The following is a 19523-nucleotide window of genomic DNA, read 5'->3' on the forward strand; positions in this document are numbered from 1 at the left end:
ATATGACACTACACGTGAGATTTGAGAAGCTGCTAAAGAGGTTTACTCACATGTAATTTACACGTAGAAGAAGACCTGCTAATCGCTCATTAGTGCAAGAAACTACGGCCCTATTACTAATCTCATATGATTATTCCATCTCTGATAGTTGCATTCTTCAATACTAATGTGATCTCAGATCAAATGTAGAAACCTTCTTTCGGTCTCTCTGCTTCTTCAACACCCTGAGATATCAAAATTCAGGTGATTGGGAGTAAAATTTTAAATGAGTGAAGAAGTTTGGAAAGCAATATTAGTGTTTTGGAGAAGATGATGATATAATCCTTGCATCTTTATTTGCAATGATCACATCTCTTCCTATCTTGGCATTCTTGTCAATTATGCAATTTCTACATCAAAAACCAAGAAGAAATGCCGGCTAGCAAAAGAGTTTTCTAATTCTAAGAACAGATGAAGTAATTACTCTTATTAAATAAGACGATGAATTTTCAACCCCCACAACCTCAGTCAGAATGCTACGAGTATGACATCAACTCATAGTCCATATAAGTAATGTTTTATATATATCTTGGGGTTAAAAGACCCCCCATTATGAGGCTCCCCACCTTGTAAGAGAGTTGGGGAGAGTTGTCTTTCTCTTGCTTGTACAAAGAGTTTGTTTCTAATTCAAACCTATGACCTTCCATTTTGTTCAGATCCAAACTAGGATAGCTTCTTGGTTCATTATCTCACTAGATCTTGGTATTCCGTCCAACACCGATGGGAACCTTTCCCTCAGCTAGCGGAGATGCAATTTCAGATTCAGTTTGATAGTAGCAGTCTGCACCCATCATCATAGTATCCTGAAAGAATAAAACATTTCACAACAACATATGTAATTGGTGCTGGAGAATATCTCAACAAGCAAGCTTTCGAAGCTCAAGCATATATAATACGACTGACTCACCAGAAGCTCCACACCACTCTCCAAGCATGAACGAACACCCACAATTGAGTGTTGGATGCTTGATTTGTTCAAGAAGCATCCGTGTGAGATAATGCCATCATCAACGACGATCTCTGCAAGAACAAGTTTAATTAAATAACATGCCGAATCCGAATCATAAACAAATTAACCACACACGAGCTCAATTTCATCGACATATATACCCTGAATTTTTCCATTTTGGTTGGTGGCAAGAATCTAGGAGATGTGAAGAAAGGCATCTTTGGGTACCTCCATCGCAGAAGAAGCTTTAATATATATAGGAGATGTGAAGAAAGGCATTTTGGTTGTCGCACAGCATCAGCAGTTCGCTGGAACCACCTCTTTCCTGGCTCTCCTGGTGTTGTTCGAGTGGCAGCTGCCAAAACCTGTTAGAAATGGCATCTCTTTGGGCCATCCGCGAGTTTCAAAATTTATCAATCGTATCTTGTAAGCACAAAAAGGTTTCTTAAAAGGCAATTGATCTAACAAAACGAATCCTCCGATGCTACCAAAATCTTGATATGATGCCAAGGTAAGGTCCTAACTCTTTAAAATAATAATTTTTAATAGTTAATGTACTAAATTTTGATGTTTTGTATATTATAAATTAAATGTCACATTTTTTTAATTGTTAAAAGATGCCGTATATATTAAGCCTATTCTTAATGATTAGAGATGGTGATAGATAATATGATGGGATTAGATTACCAAAGAAACAAGGGTTATTGGATAAGTAAATCATTATTATAAAGATTTCACACAAAAAAAAAATCTAGGCCCATTGGAGGCAGCATCCAGTGGGCCCGGCCCAGTGTTTGAGATCCAGTCCCATTAGCTGTTTTCCCCAGCAAACAAATGCCCAGTTCAATCCAGAAACTAGGAAATTGGGCTAGCAAGAATGGGCCTTTGCTTTCCACAGCAGTAATTGGGCTCATCTGCAAGCCCAAAGAGAACTTTGGGGCTCTTTCATGATCTGTCCATGACATTCATGTAATTGCAAGTTCTTTGACCTACTTTTACTTTTGCTGTTTTGGTAACTGAAATGATACATTTTTGTAATAAATATCATTAATTTTTGTATTACTTCTATATATATATATATATATTTTTGTTAACGTACCATCACGAACGTCTCCCGCAATTCGGCTCCACGATTTCAGCAAAAGAGATAAATCAAGGAATCCAGCAAACAAGTTTCGGCTCCTAGCACAATCGTAAATGTGAGAATTGCAAGCATTTTTCATATTTTTAAATATATGTTCCAAGGATGTGAAATAGACGATTTTGACAATTGGAAAAATGTTTTCCGAACCAAACCGCTATGTGTTTCAAACTAACCAAACCACAACTTAGTGTTTCGAATGATTTATTGAAGTTCAAAAATTAATATACATCTAATAATATTAAAGTAATTTTACAAAATACAAAAAATTATAAAACACAAAGTTCTAAATTAGAAGAATATGTCACGCAGCTAACACACTTCATTTCAAAGATCCAAACTAAAACATTATCTAGGCTTTTTTTTTTTTTTTTAAATATAATGTTGGATTAGTAGATGCAAAAGGATTTTTGAGTTTCAATTAAAAGATAGACAGTCAATTTTACATATCATTTGTTGAAATATAAAACTGAAACCGACCTTATACTCAATTTTTTTTAACCTTTGACCACGACCAATTTTGGGTCAATTGAATTCAAATGGTTTGAAAAATTAATTTTTTTTCCTCCCACACCCTTAATAAATTATTTTTCTTTTTATAAACTCTCTTCCACAAAATAAAATATGTACAATTTCTCACCAATAAAGGAGAGTAAAAGTTTAGTTCGATTTTTTAATTGAAAGAACCAACTTAACCAAGTCAATCAAATTTTAAAACAATGATGTTTTGATATTTATAAAATAACATCATTTTTTTTAGTTTTTTGAGTTTTCTATTTGTTATTTTGATTTTCTTCGATTTTTTTGTGTTTCTACAATTTAATTTATTCGGTTTAGATTCAATTTTTTCGATTATCGATTTATTTAATTTTTTAATTTAATTAATTAATTAATTTTCTTCTTTAATTTAATTTAATTAATTAATAAATTTCTAATCAATTCAGTAACTAAACTGTTTACTCATCCCTATTCACCGACGTTTCATTTTCACTTTATTTTTATTTCTTTATTTATTTATTCATTCTTCACTTGTTGGAGTCTCTATCAATTTGACTATTGTGGCAGAGTTAATCAGTGATGATGGGCTCCTTCCATCACCCACAATTAAAATGAAGGGTTGATCTGAATGGATCCATCATCATCACCCACAATTAAAATGTTACAAAACACAACAAATATCTAAACAAACATATATAAATAAATAAATAAATAATAATTTACAGAGGTCGACAGACAGACAGACACAGACAGTTAAGTCAATAAGGTGACGTAATACCCAGAGAACAAATTAATTGAGATATGTGTCATTTAGGGACCAACTAATTAATCTTGGTTAATTAAAGACTCATAATAATAATAATGCTAATATTAAAAGATTCCAACTTTTTCCCACACTTTCTCTCCCCCCTTTTGCCAGTGAGTTGGGACAGTTGTCAATAAAGGCAGTCACTTGATGATTACTACTATTTTGGAAATGTTTATTATTATTTCTATGGATGGCATTTATTTAATCACAAAAAAAAATTAAATTAACTCGACCCAATTAAATTTATGGTTAATTGGGTTGAATTTTGATTCTAAAATTTATATAATCATATTAATTTTTTTTTTGTAAGTAAGTTATATTAAAATTTAATAATATGTCATTTAATATAAATTTAACCCAATATCACTTGAATTTAATATCAATCGAGTCGTCTTAATCACATTAATTCAAATTAATTTTAAAAAATTATGATTTATGTAGATACAATACAAAAAATATAATATACAATATAATAAGAAGTATGCTATATATAACATAAGTAGTATATTACACACACACAAAAATCTCCACCTAATATATAATTGTATAATAATACAGTGATTATATATAATAAGGTATTAATTAATATTTGATTTACAATAATACTCATTGGGATTAGAGCTGGTAATCATGTATTAATGATCCACTGTGTGACAGAAAAGGAAGATCAAAGTGGGAAGCAAAATGATTTCAAGAGCTAGTCATGATTAAGACCAAATTAAATCTCTACCAATGTTGGGTCTGCATAAAGTGATCCTTTATATTAGATGATGGGGTTGGCCATCATTACCTTCTCATTTTGTGGGCCCAGATGAAATTTAATATAATTTATTTTTTTATTACAATAAATACTACACCAAGAGTTAAATTTAACACTTATAATAATAACATTTTACATTGATAATTATTAATAATATTGTGTGTATCACAACACAAAGAATAATTATCAATAAATATCTAACTGTTAATATAAAATATCAGGACTAATGTTGAACTTAGGTATTAATGTTGTATGTTTGAAAAATCAAACATCACCTCTACGTACCTAACATCATCACCAATTGCCTAATCTCAATCACCCCCTTAATTATGGAAGTCAAAATTCTCATGCTATTAAACTATAGGTCATGAGGAAAGGAAAATAATGCTTTCCTTTTTATCTTGAAAAAAATATTATAGACTAATTATCATTTATATTATTATATAATTAAATATTAGATTTTGGTTTTATAAAATTTTATTAAAAAAAATTAAAATTTAAACAATCACTATCAAATCATATATATCTAATAAACTTTTACTCAACAACTCATAAATACGAGAAAGTATTTGTTTTCGGCGTTTAGTTGTTATGAGGCCTATAAAATAAAACAAAAGATAATCAAGGATCACGCGATCCTTCCAATGCTTAAGTTTGTCTTAACCAAAAAATAGAGAAATATTTAAATAACTTGTATAGAAATTTTTGTGTATCTCAATTAAATGAAACACTTCTTATTTATAGAGGTTAAATGTCGATAGATGAGGGAATATTCATATCTTTTAGGATCATTTGCTCTGGATGTCTAAACGAAGATTTTGGGAGTGAGTTGACGTATTATTGACAGTCTAAAACTTGAAGAGTCTTTTGAAAACTATACATTTGAAACTTAGAAGAGGCTCCCATGGAGATCTCTCATGGGTACTCAAGAGAGATTCATAGAAAAATTTCTTGGAACTGTTCTATTCGGGTAGTCAAATATCTTCTTAAAATATTTTTTATGTATCTTGTTTAAATAATAAAATATTCATAACACATAAATAAAAATTAATTTTTTTAAATATTTTACCACTACACTAAGATTTATTTTATTTAAAAAATTAAAAATTAAATTAATACTATAAATCAAACACAACCTTATAAATTTTTATTATTTTTTTTTTAAAATTATCAAACGGGAAGGATTCTGCTTTTAGTAGGAGTGAACAACATTTATGTTAAATCAAAATAACCTAATGAACTAATAGAAATTATCAATTTAATTTAGTTCAAAATGTAGCTCGGTTCAATTCAGTTTTTAAGTTTGATAATTTCATTTGGAGTCGACCTTTGTATTGAAAAAATTAAAATAATTGAAATGTCATAAATGATATTATTTTTTTATCACATTTTTGGTTTTCTGATTTTGTTTTTTGTTTTTTTGGTTGGTTCAGTTTTATTTATATATATTTTTAATTTGAACATATTTGATTCTATTTTTAACAAAAAAATTAATTTAAATAATTCCATCGATTCACTTCACTGACTAAATAGACGAAACCTCACCCCTAGCTTAGTAGCATTCTTAGAAGAAGAAAGAGTAAAAATGGGTGTACGGCGTGTTTGGGAGTAGGGGAAAAGACCGCTAACCCCGTCAAACACTCACCGGCTCCTCCTGTTACGCTTTTTCGTACAGTTAGATCAGGCCATCACGTGACCAGCCGGAAAAAGGAGTGGAGCCGAGGCTGGTGCGCGTGAAACGCACGTGATGAGCCATCGTCCGCCCACGAGATCGGCTCGGCTGGGTTGCTCTTCCCTCTCTCTTTTAATTTTGGCCTTTTCCTTTGAAATGAAAAGACAACAAAGAAAGGTAGAAATCATGGTTTTCCATGCAAACAACAAAACATGTAAGCTTTTTCTTTCCTCCTTTCTTTTCTTGCCCTCTCAAGAAAAAGTAATGTCATGTCTTTCTTAATCTCCCGAATAAGTGGTTGGTTCGTATAAAATAATATCATGAATCACTTTGAGAATTTTTTCACGTTCGAAATGTTTTATTTTAATATTAAATAATTTTAAAAATAATATTATTGGAGATCTCATTAATTACTTGAAAAAGTAATTCACATTCGAAATACCTTATTTTGATATCAAATAAGTTTGAAAATAATATCATTGAGGATCTCATTCGATTATATTGAAAATCTCACCTAATTGTTAGTAATTTAATTTATGTAAAGAGTAAAATTTTAACATGTAGTAACACTTATATTTTCTCACTTACTCAAATATTTTAGTATTCGTCTTAATTATTTCTCGAGTATAATGATTGTTGGAGACTATCCTAGCTAAGGGATGGAAGTCATGCCCTTTCAAGGGTTTCAAGAATAAAATAGTTAAATTAATTAATAAAAAGAATTTTGTAAATGAGATTAGTGTCATTAATTTGTTAGAAGTGTATTTCATTTTTTAATTCCATTTAAAGTTCATAAACATGCATGAACACCCAATTATTATTTACTAGTTTATCATAGCATTAGAGCTCCCCTTAATTTGGGAGATAATATAAGTGATATATTTAAGATCAAAAGATGATTTTTATTTCTATTTTTAGAACTTAATATGTTAAGTGATTTGAGAGTTGCAGATTTTTGAGAGGGTGGGATAGTCTAGCTAAAGATTGTAAGTTGAACGAAAACCCCTCACATACTTCCAACGTTTAAAAAGAAATTTGAATAGGACAAACGCATATTTTAATTAAAAGAGTAAAGTTAAAATTAATTATTAAATAAAGAATAAACTTAGAAGTGAATAAAATTTTAAATATTAAAATAATTGTGTCAAGATAATAAAAATGAGTTTTATCCCATCCTTATTACCAATAATAACTTTTATTTTTATGATTGTCAATAGTATTTTTATAATTATAAATTAACAAAAACAAATGTCTTTTCCTCTTTTCGAGGAAAAAAACAAGAAAAAGAAAGAGGATGGGCCCGCAGCATTTCGGTTGTCCACGTGGCAAGCAGGGGCCGCCCATCAGGCCGCAATCGTACGGACCAAGATGGGGCCAGAGAACCGGGACCAATCGACGGCGCCGTAGCAAAACATACCGTGAACCTGCAGTGGCTTCGCGGGCCAGGCGCGCGTTCCCGGTCGCGGTGCGGTTCGGTTCGGTTCGCCCAGTACGGTAATAACTAGTAGTAACACGTTCAAGGTCTCTCAGCCTCTCCTTCCCCATTATTTATTTATTTATTTATTGTTCTTCACCAAAGCCCTATAAATTCGGGCACTCTCTTCCCGGAGACTTTCAGTTTGGTTTCTTCTTCTTCTTCTTCTTCTTCTTCTTCTTCTTGCCGGTGATTCAGAACCTGGAGAGATTTTAAACTTAATCTTCGATACAGAGACAGAGATACAGATTGTATGTTAATCTCAACGCTTTATATCCGTATATTTACGGACGATCACGGTCTCTCCTTCCATTTTGAATTCGGTATTCTTTCTCATTTCCTCAACCCAAGATTTCAGGAGAAAGATTTCCTTCTGTGATCCCCCCCAGTCTGCCCCGTTTCCATTCTCGGAAAAAAGCATTTTGCTACAATGGAAGGTGAAGGGTTTTGAATGAGGAAGTGGAGCGCGGGTTTGGGTCGTTCTGTTTTCCGGCGTGTTTGAGGTTTTTCGGGTCGGTTTTGTTGGAGGAGGAGAAATTAATGGATTATCACAGTATTCAAGGGGAGAAGGCCAAGGCGATGATGAGGTATCGCCGGCTTCGAAACGTCGCGAAAATGTGGCGTCTGCTCGAAGTTGTGGTCGCGCTTTTGGCGCTGTCCTGGTCGTCCACTCGGCTTCCGGTGGCCGTTAAACTCGCCGGCCAGTGTTTTGTCCAACTCTCCGACTATATCTTCAATCCTCACATCAATTTCGTGATCGGCAACGCCATCATCGTTCTTCTGGTCCTGCTCTACCGCAGAAACAACGATGGGAACAACTCCGGCCCTGGCGGTGGCCATGGTGACGAGATCGTCCAGAACGCCGAGGCCCAACAGAGAATTTGCACCGAGAATCCGGAGCCGGCGGAGGTGCACAATTCCTCCGGCGACGTCAGGGAGGTGGTCGTTGTCTCCCTCAATGCGGTTACCGAAACGCAATGCGACGCTGCCGGCACGGCCATACAGCAGGCGGCGAGGCAGATACGACGGTTCGAGAGGACTCAGTCCGAGAAGCTGAAGCGCGACCTCCGAGCCAAGCCGCATCCGGCACTCCGGCGATCGGAGACGGAGATAAAACCGAGAGCCGTCACCGAGTGCGGGCACGACGTCAGGGCATATTCGTCATTCGACACGGTGGATAGGCTAAGCAGCGAGGAGTTCCGGCGCATGATAGAGGCGTTCATTGCGAAGCACCAGAGGCTTCTTTGGGCACAGAAAATGGCCGAAAACAACCAGTAAAAAGCACCACCAGCCCCCCCAACTCTATATTCTTCACTACGCACGCTTAAGAGTAGTGGTAATTCACATATTATATGATGATGGCATGATGCTGGAGACTAAGTAGCTAGAAGCTTTTAACTCTCTGTTTCTCGAAGATTTTCCATCATTTTCCTTTTTAGTTTTGTTTTCTCGTCGACCGTATCCCTATGATTCGAATCGAATGTACAGGGCTACTTCTCTAGCTGTCACTTTCTCGGGAATTATTACTCTGCCAAGAAAATTAAATCTCATTTCCTGGAATCTCTGCTTCCACACCCCCAGCCCCGGATCATCTCTTTTGATCACCTCCAAATCCCCATCATCTCATCTTGCAATCATATTTGATAGTTGATATCATCATACCATTTACTGGGTTGGGTTTCTTGTACGAGTTTTGATTTATTTTTGTGGGAGATTGAGATTGTCTCTTCTTGTTGTTGTTGGTGGAGGAGTAGAAGCAAAGGAAGAAGAGAAAAGGGTACCCAAATTTGGGAGCTTTGTGCAGGTATTGGGACATATTAATGTTCCATTTATGTTTGGTAACCATTGAATTCTTCAAATTTTACCCTTTGTCCAGTGGCAAATGACCTGATTTAGGATTGGTCCTGCTCATGATGCTCTGTGATGGTGAATCATTATTGGATGTAAATGGCATGGCAGCTTTGAAACACTGCCATTTTGCCCACCTTTGTTCTTAGTCTACATGTTAGGTAGGCTATTACCACTTTTGGCTACGAGATTGAGTTGTGACAGACACTTATTAATGCATGCATTATAAATATATAACATATCAATTCATGAATGAATACCATTAAAATGTATCCAAATGAAAAAAAGGATATTGTGACCATGGTTGGCTTTGGAGGGTGGCTTAAATTTTCAAGAACAAAAGCTATGCAGATTGCTTGCATAGAGTCACACAATTACATATAAATGCATTGAGAGATCACAGAGAAATTGGACCAATTATTTTGGGTCCGATGGCTGAATTTTTGAAATGTGAAAAAGGAAGGGCTATTCCAGAATTTTTATTTGGTTTTGGACCAAGAAAAGTAATTAAATTTTTATAAGTCCTTAGAATGGTTATAAATAACATTAATTATCGAGTTGTAACACTCATTCTAAGTACAATTCCAATTATTCTCGTTAAAATCGAGCGATGTGTTACCAATCAAAATTAATCTATACTAAGTAATATACTTACAAAAATGACAACTTCAATTAGGGTTTTTATTGTTTAACTTTTATTTAGAATAAGTTTTTCATTCCTTCTAGACATGTTTTCCATTCTTTTCTGGATCTGGTTTCCTTTAAACTAATTTTCATCTAATTTGGGATTTAAGGAGTTATTTAATAGAATTTTTATTAAAGTGACATGATAGTGATCATATTCTTTAAATAATATATGTATATATATATATAGATGCAGTATCTACTGCATACGTTACTCTATATTTAATTCATGCTTTATGACCTAGGAATGCCATAAAAGCTGGGGAGCCATGTTATTTTACTTTATTCATTTCCAAACAATTGGACTTTGGGATGGTAAGCATTGAAGATTATCCTATAAATGCCATAATTAGACCTGGCTAGCTAGTTGTTCATTTAATCTATTCATTTTAAACAAAAATTCAGTATAGTAACTTACAATTATAAATCTATATTTGAAGATAATTCTTATTTAGTAGAATAATAAATACCCTTGAATTCAGTTGAAACCCTCAAAAATAACCTTTTTTTCTTTGTATTTTAGTGATTCGATAATGTCTCGATCAATTTTCACTATATAAATTATAAGTCTAATGAGTACAAAATTACAATATTTATAGTAATATGTAATCAAATCGCTCTAAACAATTCATATATGTATCATTTGAACATCAATGATAGAGTTGCAATTAATTTTTAAGTTTTTTTTTTTTTTTTGAATTTTAGTAACGATATTTTAAGATGAGTCATGCTACATGTACATCATTTTTGTACATCTTGGACTACACAAGGTGTATAAATGACAAAAATATCCCTCTGAGGTGCATAGAGACGCGTGAGGCGCATGAAGAGGCGTCTCTATGCGCCTCAGAAGGATATTTTTGTCATTGATACACCTTTGTGTAGTCCAAAGTGTACACAAAGGTATACCAATAGCATTTTCCTTTTAAGATTCGTTAAAGATGAATTTAATGTATTTTATTCTTAATTAACATTAAACACTTTTATTCAATATTTATATATATATAATATATTATTTGTGTTATATATCACATTCATTATTGTTATGATTGGGAAATAATTTGTAGGGTTTGTAGGTTTCATTTTATGATGTACTAGAATTGGCATTGATGGTAAAATGATTGAGAACAGACCCACAGAGAACCTGGCTTTTAGGCATTACTCATGATGATGGCACTAATCCCAACTTGTGGCTGTCCCAAATGATGAGAACTGTAATGTTGTATACTTAAATTTATCATTTTGTAGTGATCTTTTGGGATTCACTGTCGAATATTTATTAATTAATAATTATTTATTACTGTTATTGTTTAAACGCAGCAATAAATTTATTAAATGAAAATATTATTTTCAAGTTGCCTAAATCTATAAGAAAAAGGATTAAAATTCTTATATTGACATTTCATGGTTCACTAAAATTATAATTTTTATAGATAATATTTATTTTAATATATTTTAAAATTTTATTAGGATTAAATTTTTTTACAAATGATATCTATCATTTTTATAAAATTTTTAAAGGAATTTTTGGATGTTATATTTATCTAATTTTCGTGTTATGTGGACCCCTGATTAGGGAAAAATTACACATCTTTTAGGCTAAAAAGTTATTTTGAATTTTTAAATTTTTTAATAAATTTTTGCCTATGATACAATAACTATATTATAAATAATCACTAATAAGTATTTAATTTTTAATATAAAATATCACTGCACCCATTTAGCATTTTTTTCTAATCTTTTAATCAGGAGTCTAACTTTCTACCTCGTCTTTAGCCAAAAGGAGAAGACAAAAGAGTAATTAAGGGTAGCCTTTTCCCATTAGTGTCTTGTTAAAGTCAATCCCAAGGGTTTGTAAAATAGTGGGGCGGTTGGATTAAGAGTTAAAGATTGGATAAAGACTCATCAATTCCCTTGTCAATTCTTAAGGATATACAGATCAGGTTAGGTAAATGAGAATGTCCCCCAAATTACCACACTTTCCATGCTACATATAGTCTTTCATGATTAGTTAATTCATACTAAATTATATGAAGTGTTACTAAAAAAGACTCAAAATTATTTAAGATCAATCTAAGTATAACTAATCTTATTATTTAAAATTAAATTTGATTTACTATAGTGGCTCGAGCTTGACCTATTCCAAATGAATTAGGCTTGTCACTTGGGCTTGTTTCAAAATATATCCCCCCTTGATCCAATTGGCCCCACTGCCATTTAATTAAATTTCTGTTTCATAAGAGACCCCTTTTGCTTCATGGTGTTGCTTGAGGGGCCAGCTTTTATGGTCAAAGAAACAAATGGTTGTTTAATGGTGGTTGCAAACCATAATTAATTCTTTTTGATGGGGCATTAGGGTTTTTGATTTGTTTTTGCCAACTAAAGATGGGGCCTTTAAGCAAAAATATAGCGGCTTGCACTTATCCACTAGAATTGGTGTGGAAAGCTGTGCCCCCAACAATGGTAGAGGGCCCATCTTTGTCCATAAATCATATTTAATTATTAGGGTAATGCTAACCTTATTAAGGGTATTAAATGTACCTTTTTAAAAATAATGTGTGTTTATTATAGTTTATTTTTAATATTTAAATAATTTAATTAATTGATTAAATGTTTTAATGATACCTTTATCATTAACTAACAGATTATTTAAACGATAAAAATAAAGTGCAATAAACTCACATTTTTTGAAAATTATATGCAGTTACCCTTAACCATTCTCTTAAAATAACAGTTAGAATTATCTTAGTTTTAATTATAAATTATTAATTAATCACTTCATACTTTTTAGAGCTTTAATTTGTTTTCTTGGTTTCTTTGCCATTTTCTTTACCGGAAACATTTTCTCATGTTTGGCTCTCAAGAAAATATTTTCACATTTTTTTCTTGGCAACAGGGGGTAAGTTAGATCTCATCAACCATAGATAAGAAACAGAAAAGTATTATATATATATATATAGCTATTTGATCTATCTTTTTTTATTTTTTATTATGCCTCATTACTGACGTCCTCAGCTCAGCTACCTTATCCCTAGAATTACACTGAGGAGGTAAATCGAGATATGTGCACAAATGATTAGGGTGGTAGGTCTTAACACTATTAATATCACTCCTAAGTTTCTTCCCAAAAAGAATCATTCTACTTTTTTCATGAATCGAATCCATATTAAGAATCTCCATATAAGCTTTCGGCCTACCCTTTTGCTATTTCCCTGGCGGCTTTGATCCATCTCTTCTGATCTAGCAAAAGATCTTTGTCTGACCAGTTTGTCATCTATTTTCTCGGCACCATTCTGGATGTATTGAAAGCTTAGTCTTTCCGGGAAAGCCAGAGAAAATGAAGGAAACATTAAGAGGGGCCTGCTTAATAAATAGGACCTATGATTCCTAATTAATTTGCCACCCCTCCAAATACAGTCCAAAACCATGATTAAATTACACTATGTCGAGACAATTCAGTGCTCAAACGGCATTATATAATGCCAATTAGTCAACATCATTAGAGACTAAGCTCCGACACATTAATTAAATTCAACATTCATTAATATTTAACCCTTTTCGCTGCATTTTCAGTTGTGCAACATATAGTATGTAGAAATAATTAGAGAGTTAGAATTCATTTGTAGTACTTAACGATGTACATTTAGTGAGATTGAAGTTTTTGACGATGATGCTGTACGGTATCGATCCACGTTCAACGTTTAACTAATTAAAAGGAGAAATCATGCAACAAATTTTATCGAGACTTGATATATATGGTACGTACCATCTCTTTAATTAGCAGTTTTAAGCACTCTAATTGTTGCCAAATTAAGTTAACATGTTGTCTTATCAACAGCTAGCAATTTCCTCTTGCGGATGCTTTCTTCCTTACTTCAAACACTTGAATTTTCAAAAGCAAACCATCTTTAGGAAGCTCCACACGAATTATTCCTAGAAAAATCAAGTTTTGATCTTCGATAACCACTCTTACAATTCTATTCACTAATAATTTAAAGAGTTTAGAGAGTTATGGTAGAATAAGAGTGATTTTAAAAAAGAATTGAGTTATCACGTAAAAATATTAGTTAAGAGTAACTTATGAATTTATAGGTTCAAGTAATATATATCGTAAAATCACTTTACTAGTAGATTATTAATATGGAAATGGTTGACATGCATTATGGTAAAGATAATGACATGTTTGGAAGCTGACATCCTGAAGGGGCCAGATGCATTCCAAAAAGGGTTTGGTGTAGACACATGCCAAACAAAAAAACAAGGATATGTGAAGCAGTGGGTAGTGAGGACAAGCGAGTGAGAACCTCTTTCTAGATTTGAATTAAGGGTCATAAGATGAGGGGTCCCTATCCAACAATACCCTCTACCCTCTCTATATGTGCCTACCAATAATTGTACATGAAGAAATCAACAAAGGCTTCTCACCCCAGTTCTAGTATTTTGGTACAGTTGGAAGAACACTGCCTTAAACTAACAGAGAGTTGGAAGGGAGGGGGTAGTGGGATTAGTTTTTTGGTAGCAAAAGAGGTTTCCTCACAACTAAGGAGAATTTGGGAAAGGGACAAGGCTGCCAAACTTGAAAGAATGGACAGCCCAATTGTAGGGTACGCCATATATATCTAGGGCTCATAATTGGAATGCTCACTACTCCTTTCAACTAAGGAGAATTTGGGAAAGGGACAAGAGGCTGCCAGACTTGAAAGAATGGACAGCCCAATTGTAGGGTACGTATATATATCTAAGGCTCACAATTGGAATGCTCACTACTCCTTTATTAATTTAGCTTTGAGTGGCTCCAGTAGTTGAGCGATCTAACCTTTTTTCTTTTTTGGCTACCAAATTCAGTATAATTTGATAGACCTTTAGGAGGGGCTTTAACCCTTTACTAAGCTGTAATTATCACCTGTTAATCACTGTTTGATGCTAGAGCAAGTGATCTGTTAGGGTAATTATCTTTAATATCAACTGTCAGAATTGGGAAAACAAGCGAAAATTTAACACAATCTCTACTCTCTATGATCCTCACAACAATAGGAAAAACCAAGTCATCCTGTAGATTTGCACTATCCCAATATTTTACCATCAGCAAAAGATTGGACATAATTTGCTATTTCCCATACAAGAAGGCAAAAGAGAGATACTTTTGGAAGTGTCAACTTTGGTGGGGTTGTCCTTTGCCCAGAGACTAAGGGTGGACACATATCCTGTCTATATTTTGGGGGTTGTAACGTGTTCTGGTGATAGATATATAACATTAGATATATGAATTAAGGACCTTCCCTGCCTTGACAATAATATATATAACTCATTCATGTATAACCAGTAGGTGAAAGCTGCAATTATTGTCTCATGTCCTTACAGTTTATTTCTTCATCAGCAACTAGCTTCCCGTTTGTGCTTATGGGGGTGGGGGGGGGTGCAATTAGTCCTCCTTAATCCGGTTAACGGTTATAGGGCAACCACTTTTTAACCTCGAGAACAGTGCCCACTTCTCGACGCTCAGATCTTGATCGATCACCTGCCACCTGACGAGAGCCAGTGTTAAATATTATACAAGTTCAGTAGTAATTAGCAGTACAATCGAAATCTAATCAATGGTTAAGATTGTATATAAAGCTCACTTGTAAGTGGTGACAAGTCTGTGGAGAAACACTAGCATCATAGCTCTAGCCAAGTTCATCCCAAGGCAAGTTCTTCCCCCTTGTCCAAAAGCTAAGAAGCTGTAGGGTTTTGATTCATCCTATATAATTACAAGTATAATACAAGTAACAAATCCCAATTAATTATCGAAAATAAGAACTGTATATCTTATATCTAGCTTGCTAATCACCTCTTTTTATGGGGATTAGACAATGAAAACAATAAAAATATGACAAAGAGACTCACATCAAATCTGGAAGGAATGAACTTGTTTGGATCATTGTAAACTGTGGGATCAAGGTGTATTGATCTAGCATCAATGTTAATGTTCCATCCTTTCTTGATCTTGTATCCTACAATTAATCACATTGAGAAGCAACGAGAGAAAGTTCAAGCTTGAGGGAAAATCAAGGAATTTTTTTCTTGTGATTCACTGTTGGAAGGCAAACCATGGATCTCAGTGTCTTCCAGTGCTGATCTTGGGAACCATGGGACTATAGATGCCATCCTTAATGATTCTTTGATAACCTGTTTGTAACACTCTTTCTTAATTCACAAATTTTGAACAACCAAAGAAAGAAGTATATGTCTCAGCTCAATTGTTTGGGGGTACCTTAGAAGCATAGGGCATGTCATTGAGATCTTCCAGTGCAAGGAATGTCTTGGATGAAGATCTTTCTGCCAGGGAGAGTTGCTCAGCCTGTTCAAGAACAACCCACATTAAATGTACTTAACCTTTGTACACACACACACACATATATTAAAGAGGCGAGTGTTGGTAGCAACAGTTGAATTTCATGTGTAGTTCAATTTTTGAAAATATCATTTCAAGAAAAAAAGAAATAAGGGGAAGATTGTGTCTCCCTTTTTTTATTAACTTGGGATATTTTGGGTTTCATCCGATTAATTACGGTGTGTCTCACCCCAACCCATACCCCTAGATAAATTATGGTATAATTTTTATATAGTGTCTCTAGGAAATTTTGAACTTGAAACTTCAGACATGTTTATCCCTATTCTTAGCACTCGAACTACCCATGAAATGTACCTTTTCATATATATTAATATTGTACCTTAAGGGTGTGAAGGACTTCTTGGTTGTCGTCCAAGTACTTGACCATCCATGTAATTGCACTGGCAGTTGTGTCCTGGCCTGCACTTACAATAGCCCGCAATCCTACTTATCTCAAATAAACACAAAAATTTGTGTGTGGGCTTACTTTAAAGGGGTCCAAACTTTAGTTGCAGGAGAAGGCTTGAAAGGGCAGAAAGAAATTAAAAGTGCCATGTCTGACCTGCAATGATCATGGTTAAGATATTATCTTTAATCTGTGCATCAGACATTGGAGGGGCTTCACCACCATCACTATAGTCTTTCCCATCCTCCATTAGAAGGTGCTGCAGGAAGTCTTCATAATGAGCTTCCTTTAATCCTCTTCTTTCATTGATCGTCTTCTCCAGTCTCCCCATGATTCTTGCTCTTGCCTGGTTTCACCATTTTCATCATTTCATTATTAGTTACCATTAATTGTGACCAGATCCATATTTTAACACTTATACTTTTATGTTTTTTTTATGTGATTATTTAAATTTTTTATTATTTCAATTACACTTATGTATATGTATTTTTGAGTCAATTTAATTTCTATATTTTGACTCTTTTTTTTTTTCATGTGCTCGCAACTTGAATTTTTTATTATTTTAATTATATTTTTGTCTCTGCATTTTTTAATTAATTTAACCTCATGTACTTTGAAGTGAAAAAAAGGGATTAAAATTAATTCATTTCAATTTATCTTTTTTTTTTACACATCAAAGTACATGAAATTTAAATTGACTCGAAAATGTAAATATAGTGGTATAATTGAAATAAAAAAATGTTTGAATTTTCATATAAAAATAAAAGATCAAAGTATAAGAATTAAATTAATTTAAAAATACAAATTTAAAGGTATAATTGAAACTAAAAATATTGGTTGAGGTATTAATTGTTTATTATAAACATAGCTTCAAAGCTAGGTATCTGACTCAGGGATTTGGGCCCACAGGCCCAATCCATTCCACAGATGAGGCTTAGCCCATTAGAAAGTTGTGGGCCTTAGTCGATTACCTGGAGGCCCTTGCCGAATCTAGTCCAGGGCAGCCTCAATGGGAAGGCAAGCATTGCTTCACAAACAAGCCCCACATCCTCTTCCAACATGTCTTCCTCTTCTCCTTCCAAACTGATCAGCATTTTGCACATGGCCTTGAAGGTTATCTACATCAATTAAATCAACACTCAACAAGCTTTACCCTTATTTTTTTTTAATAATCATGTGAACTTGAACTCTTGAACCTATCAAATTAATTTAATTTATATATTTTGATATTTTTTTATATGGTACCTTAAATTTTTAATTATTTCGATTACACATATAAATTTGTATTTTTAAATTAATTTAATTTATATACTTTTATATATATAAAAAAAAAGATAAAGGAAGATAACAAAATATTGATCACACTTTATCTATGTTAAAGTACATAAATTAAATTAATTTAAAAATACAGATATAAGAATATACGAAACAATAAAAAATTTAAATTATCACATAAAAAAATTAAATTATATAAATTAAATTAATTTAAAAATATAATTAAAATAATATAAAATTTAAGTCATTATAAAAAAATATATAAAAATACATGAATAAAAATATAAGTTTAGGCGGGCAAACGTATACAAATTTGTGTGGATTTGGTTTGAAAGTTTAATTTTTCAAAAAAAAAAAACAAAAAACTCAAACCTGGATGGGACATGAAATGACCCATTAATTTCATGGTATTAATTGATGGAGCACCACTTACCCTGAGTGCCTCCTGAAGGACAATGACAGTGCCTTTGTGCTCCCAGGAATCAAGTGCGCTGACAATCAGCCCATCAAACTGTTTGATGAAATGCCCCAAAGAACTTGTGGAGAACAAGCTGGCGAGACGGCCGCGAATCAGCCTGTGCTGCTGCTGAGAAGCGCACAGCAGGCTTTCCTCTCCCACAATCTCTGCAATCGACCTTATGTATCTCTTCGTGAACCTTCCCGAATCGTTGTTTAAGATTGCCTTCGCTGATTCAGTGCTCGAAACAAACACATGGGTCTCCCCAAATATGCTGGTTTTGAAGCAGTTTCCGTGCCTGTGACAAGGGAGACACCGTCACTTCGCCATTAAAACAGAGGACTATACTATATACTTCACCATTAAAGCAGTTTCCAGAGTTCTTTTATCTCTATGCTACTATCAATTGTAACCAATTCTATCTATTATTTACGAAGATATGAGAAGATTTAAACCACGATTTATTCATACTAATCATGAGAGGTGAGTCGATTATTAATTATAAAAGACGGATACGTAGGACTATAAATCTAAGTTTAAAATATAATCCATCAAAAAGCAACTTGGTAAGGCTATTACCTGAGGCTGCGAACCCTTACAAAGTCATAGAAGCCTTTGCTGCCGTTAAGGGCGGCCATGAACTGCAAGGTTTCTCCGATCAACGGCAGCCCTCGGTTTCCGGGAGGAACGCTGGCCCGGGATTCTGACGGGCCCGGCCATGCGATCTTCGCCACTCTGAAAAGCAACCATGACAAGGCGGCAGAGAGCGCTATGTAACAACAAAAATTAAGGGTAGCAGAAGCATCAGGAGGAGGAAAAAGAACAAGAAGAAGGGATGGCAGGAGCATCGCCATCGTCGCTGTTGATTTCCCTTGCAGCAACAGCTCCGGCTGAAAGGAATTTCAATCGGGAGTGTAATGATGAAGTTTGAATTGGGTTAGAATTTTGTCGGCTGCTTTGGCCGACAACGTTTGTCGTCATGGATGAATTAGTAAGCTCGGTCTGATTTATCCACACACACACCCCATAGTGGCCCTGGTCAAGTCTGTCACTTCTCTAGTGCCAAAACGCCATTCATAACGACCCAAAATTGTTGGACCCCTGCATTAACCTCCCCTGCCCTTCTCTGATATGGTTTG

General features: G+C 33.8%; 1 protein-coding gene and 1 long non-coding RNA gene across 3 annotated transcripts; both read right to left on the reverse strand.

Annotated features, from left to right (window-relative positions):
- Positions 1-488: 488 nt before the first annotated feature.
- Positions 489-1305, reverse strand: LOC127807342 (uncharacterized). Its single transcript, XR_008024641.1, has 3 exons — positions 1150-1305; positions 947-1059; positions 489-842 (listed from the first exon to the last, which is right to left on the reverse strand). It is a non-coding gene; the product is annotated as an uncharacterized LOC127807342 (long non-coding RNA).
- A 13601-nt stretch (positions 1306-14906) lies between these two features.
- LOC127807592 (abscisic acid 8'-hydroxylase 4) lies at positions 14907-19395 on the reverse strand. Of its 2 annotated transcripts, none has more exons than XM_052345586.1 (10): positions 18964-19395; positions 18361-18682; positions 17624-17770; positions 16809-16998; positions 16587-16666; positions 16127-16213; positions 15963-16041; positions 15760-15866; positions 15495-15613; positions 14907-15398 (listed from the first exon to the last, which is right to left on the reverse strand). In XM_052345586.1, exons 1-10 carry the CDS (start codon positions 19236-19238, stop codon positions 15296-15298), a joined length of 1509 nt encoding a protein of 502 aa, XP_052201546.1. In that variant the 5' UTR covers positions 19239-19395; the 3' UTR covers positions 14907-15295. The 2 variants fall into 2 exon arrangements, with proteins under 2 accessions (XP_052201546.1, XP_052201545.1); XM_052345585.1 differs by having other exon boundaries at positions 16587-16690.
- Between the last annotated feature and the right edge of the window lie 128 nt (positions 19396-19523).

This window comes from Diospyros lotus, chromosome 8 (assembly GCF_014633365.1).
Source record: "Diospyros lotus cultivar Yz01 chromosome 8, ASM1463336v1, whole genome shotgun sequence".
NCBI classification, from domain to species: Eukaryota; Viridiplantae; Streptophyta; class Magnoliopsida; order Ericales; family Ebenaceae; genus Diospyros; species Diospyros lotus.

Coding starts and splice junctions, on each gene's coding strand:
- LOC127807592 (XM_052345585.1), bottom strand. CDS start 19,238: ATGGCGATGCTCCTGCCATCCCTTCTTCTTGTTCTTTTTCCTCCTCCT. Junction 17,771..18,360: donor TCCTTCAGGAGGCACTCAGG/GTAAGTGGTGCT, acceptor TAATTGATGTAG/ATAACCTTCAAGGCCATGTG. Junction 16,214..16,586: donor AAGTCCTTCACACCCTTAAG/GTACAATATTAA, acceptor GTTCTTGAACAG/GCTGAGCAACTCTCCCTGGC.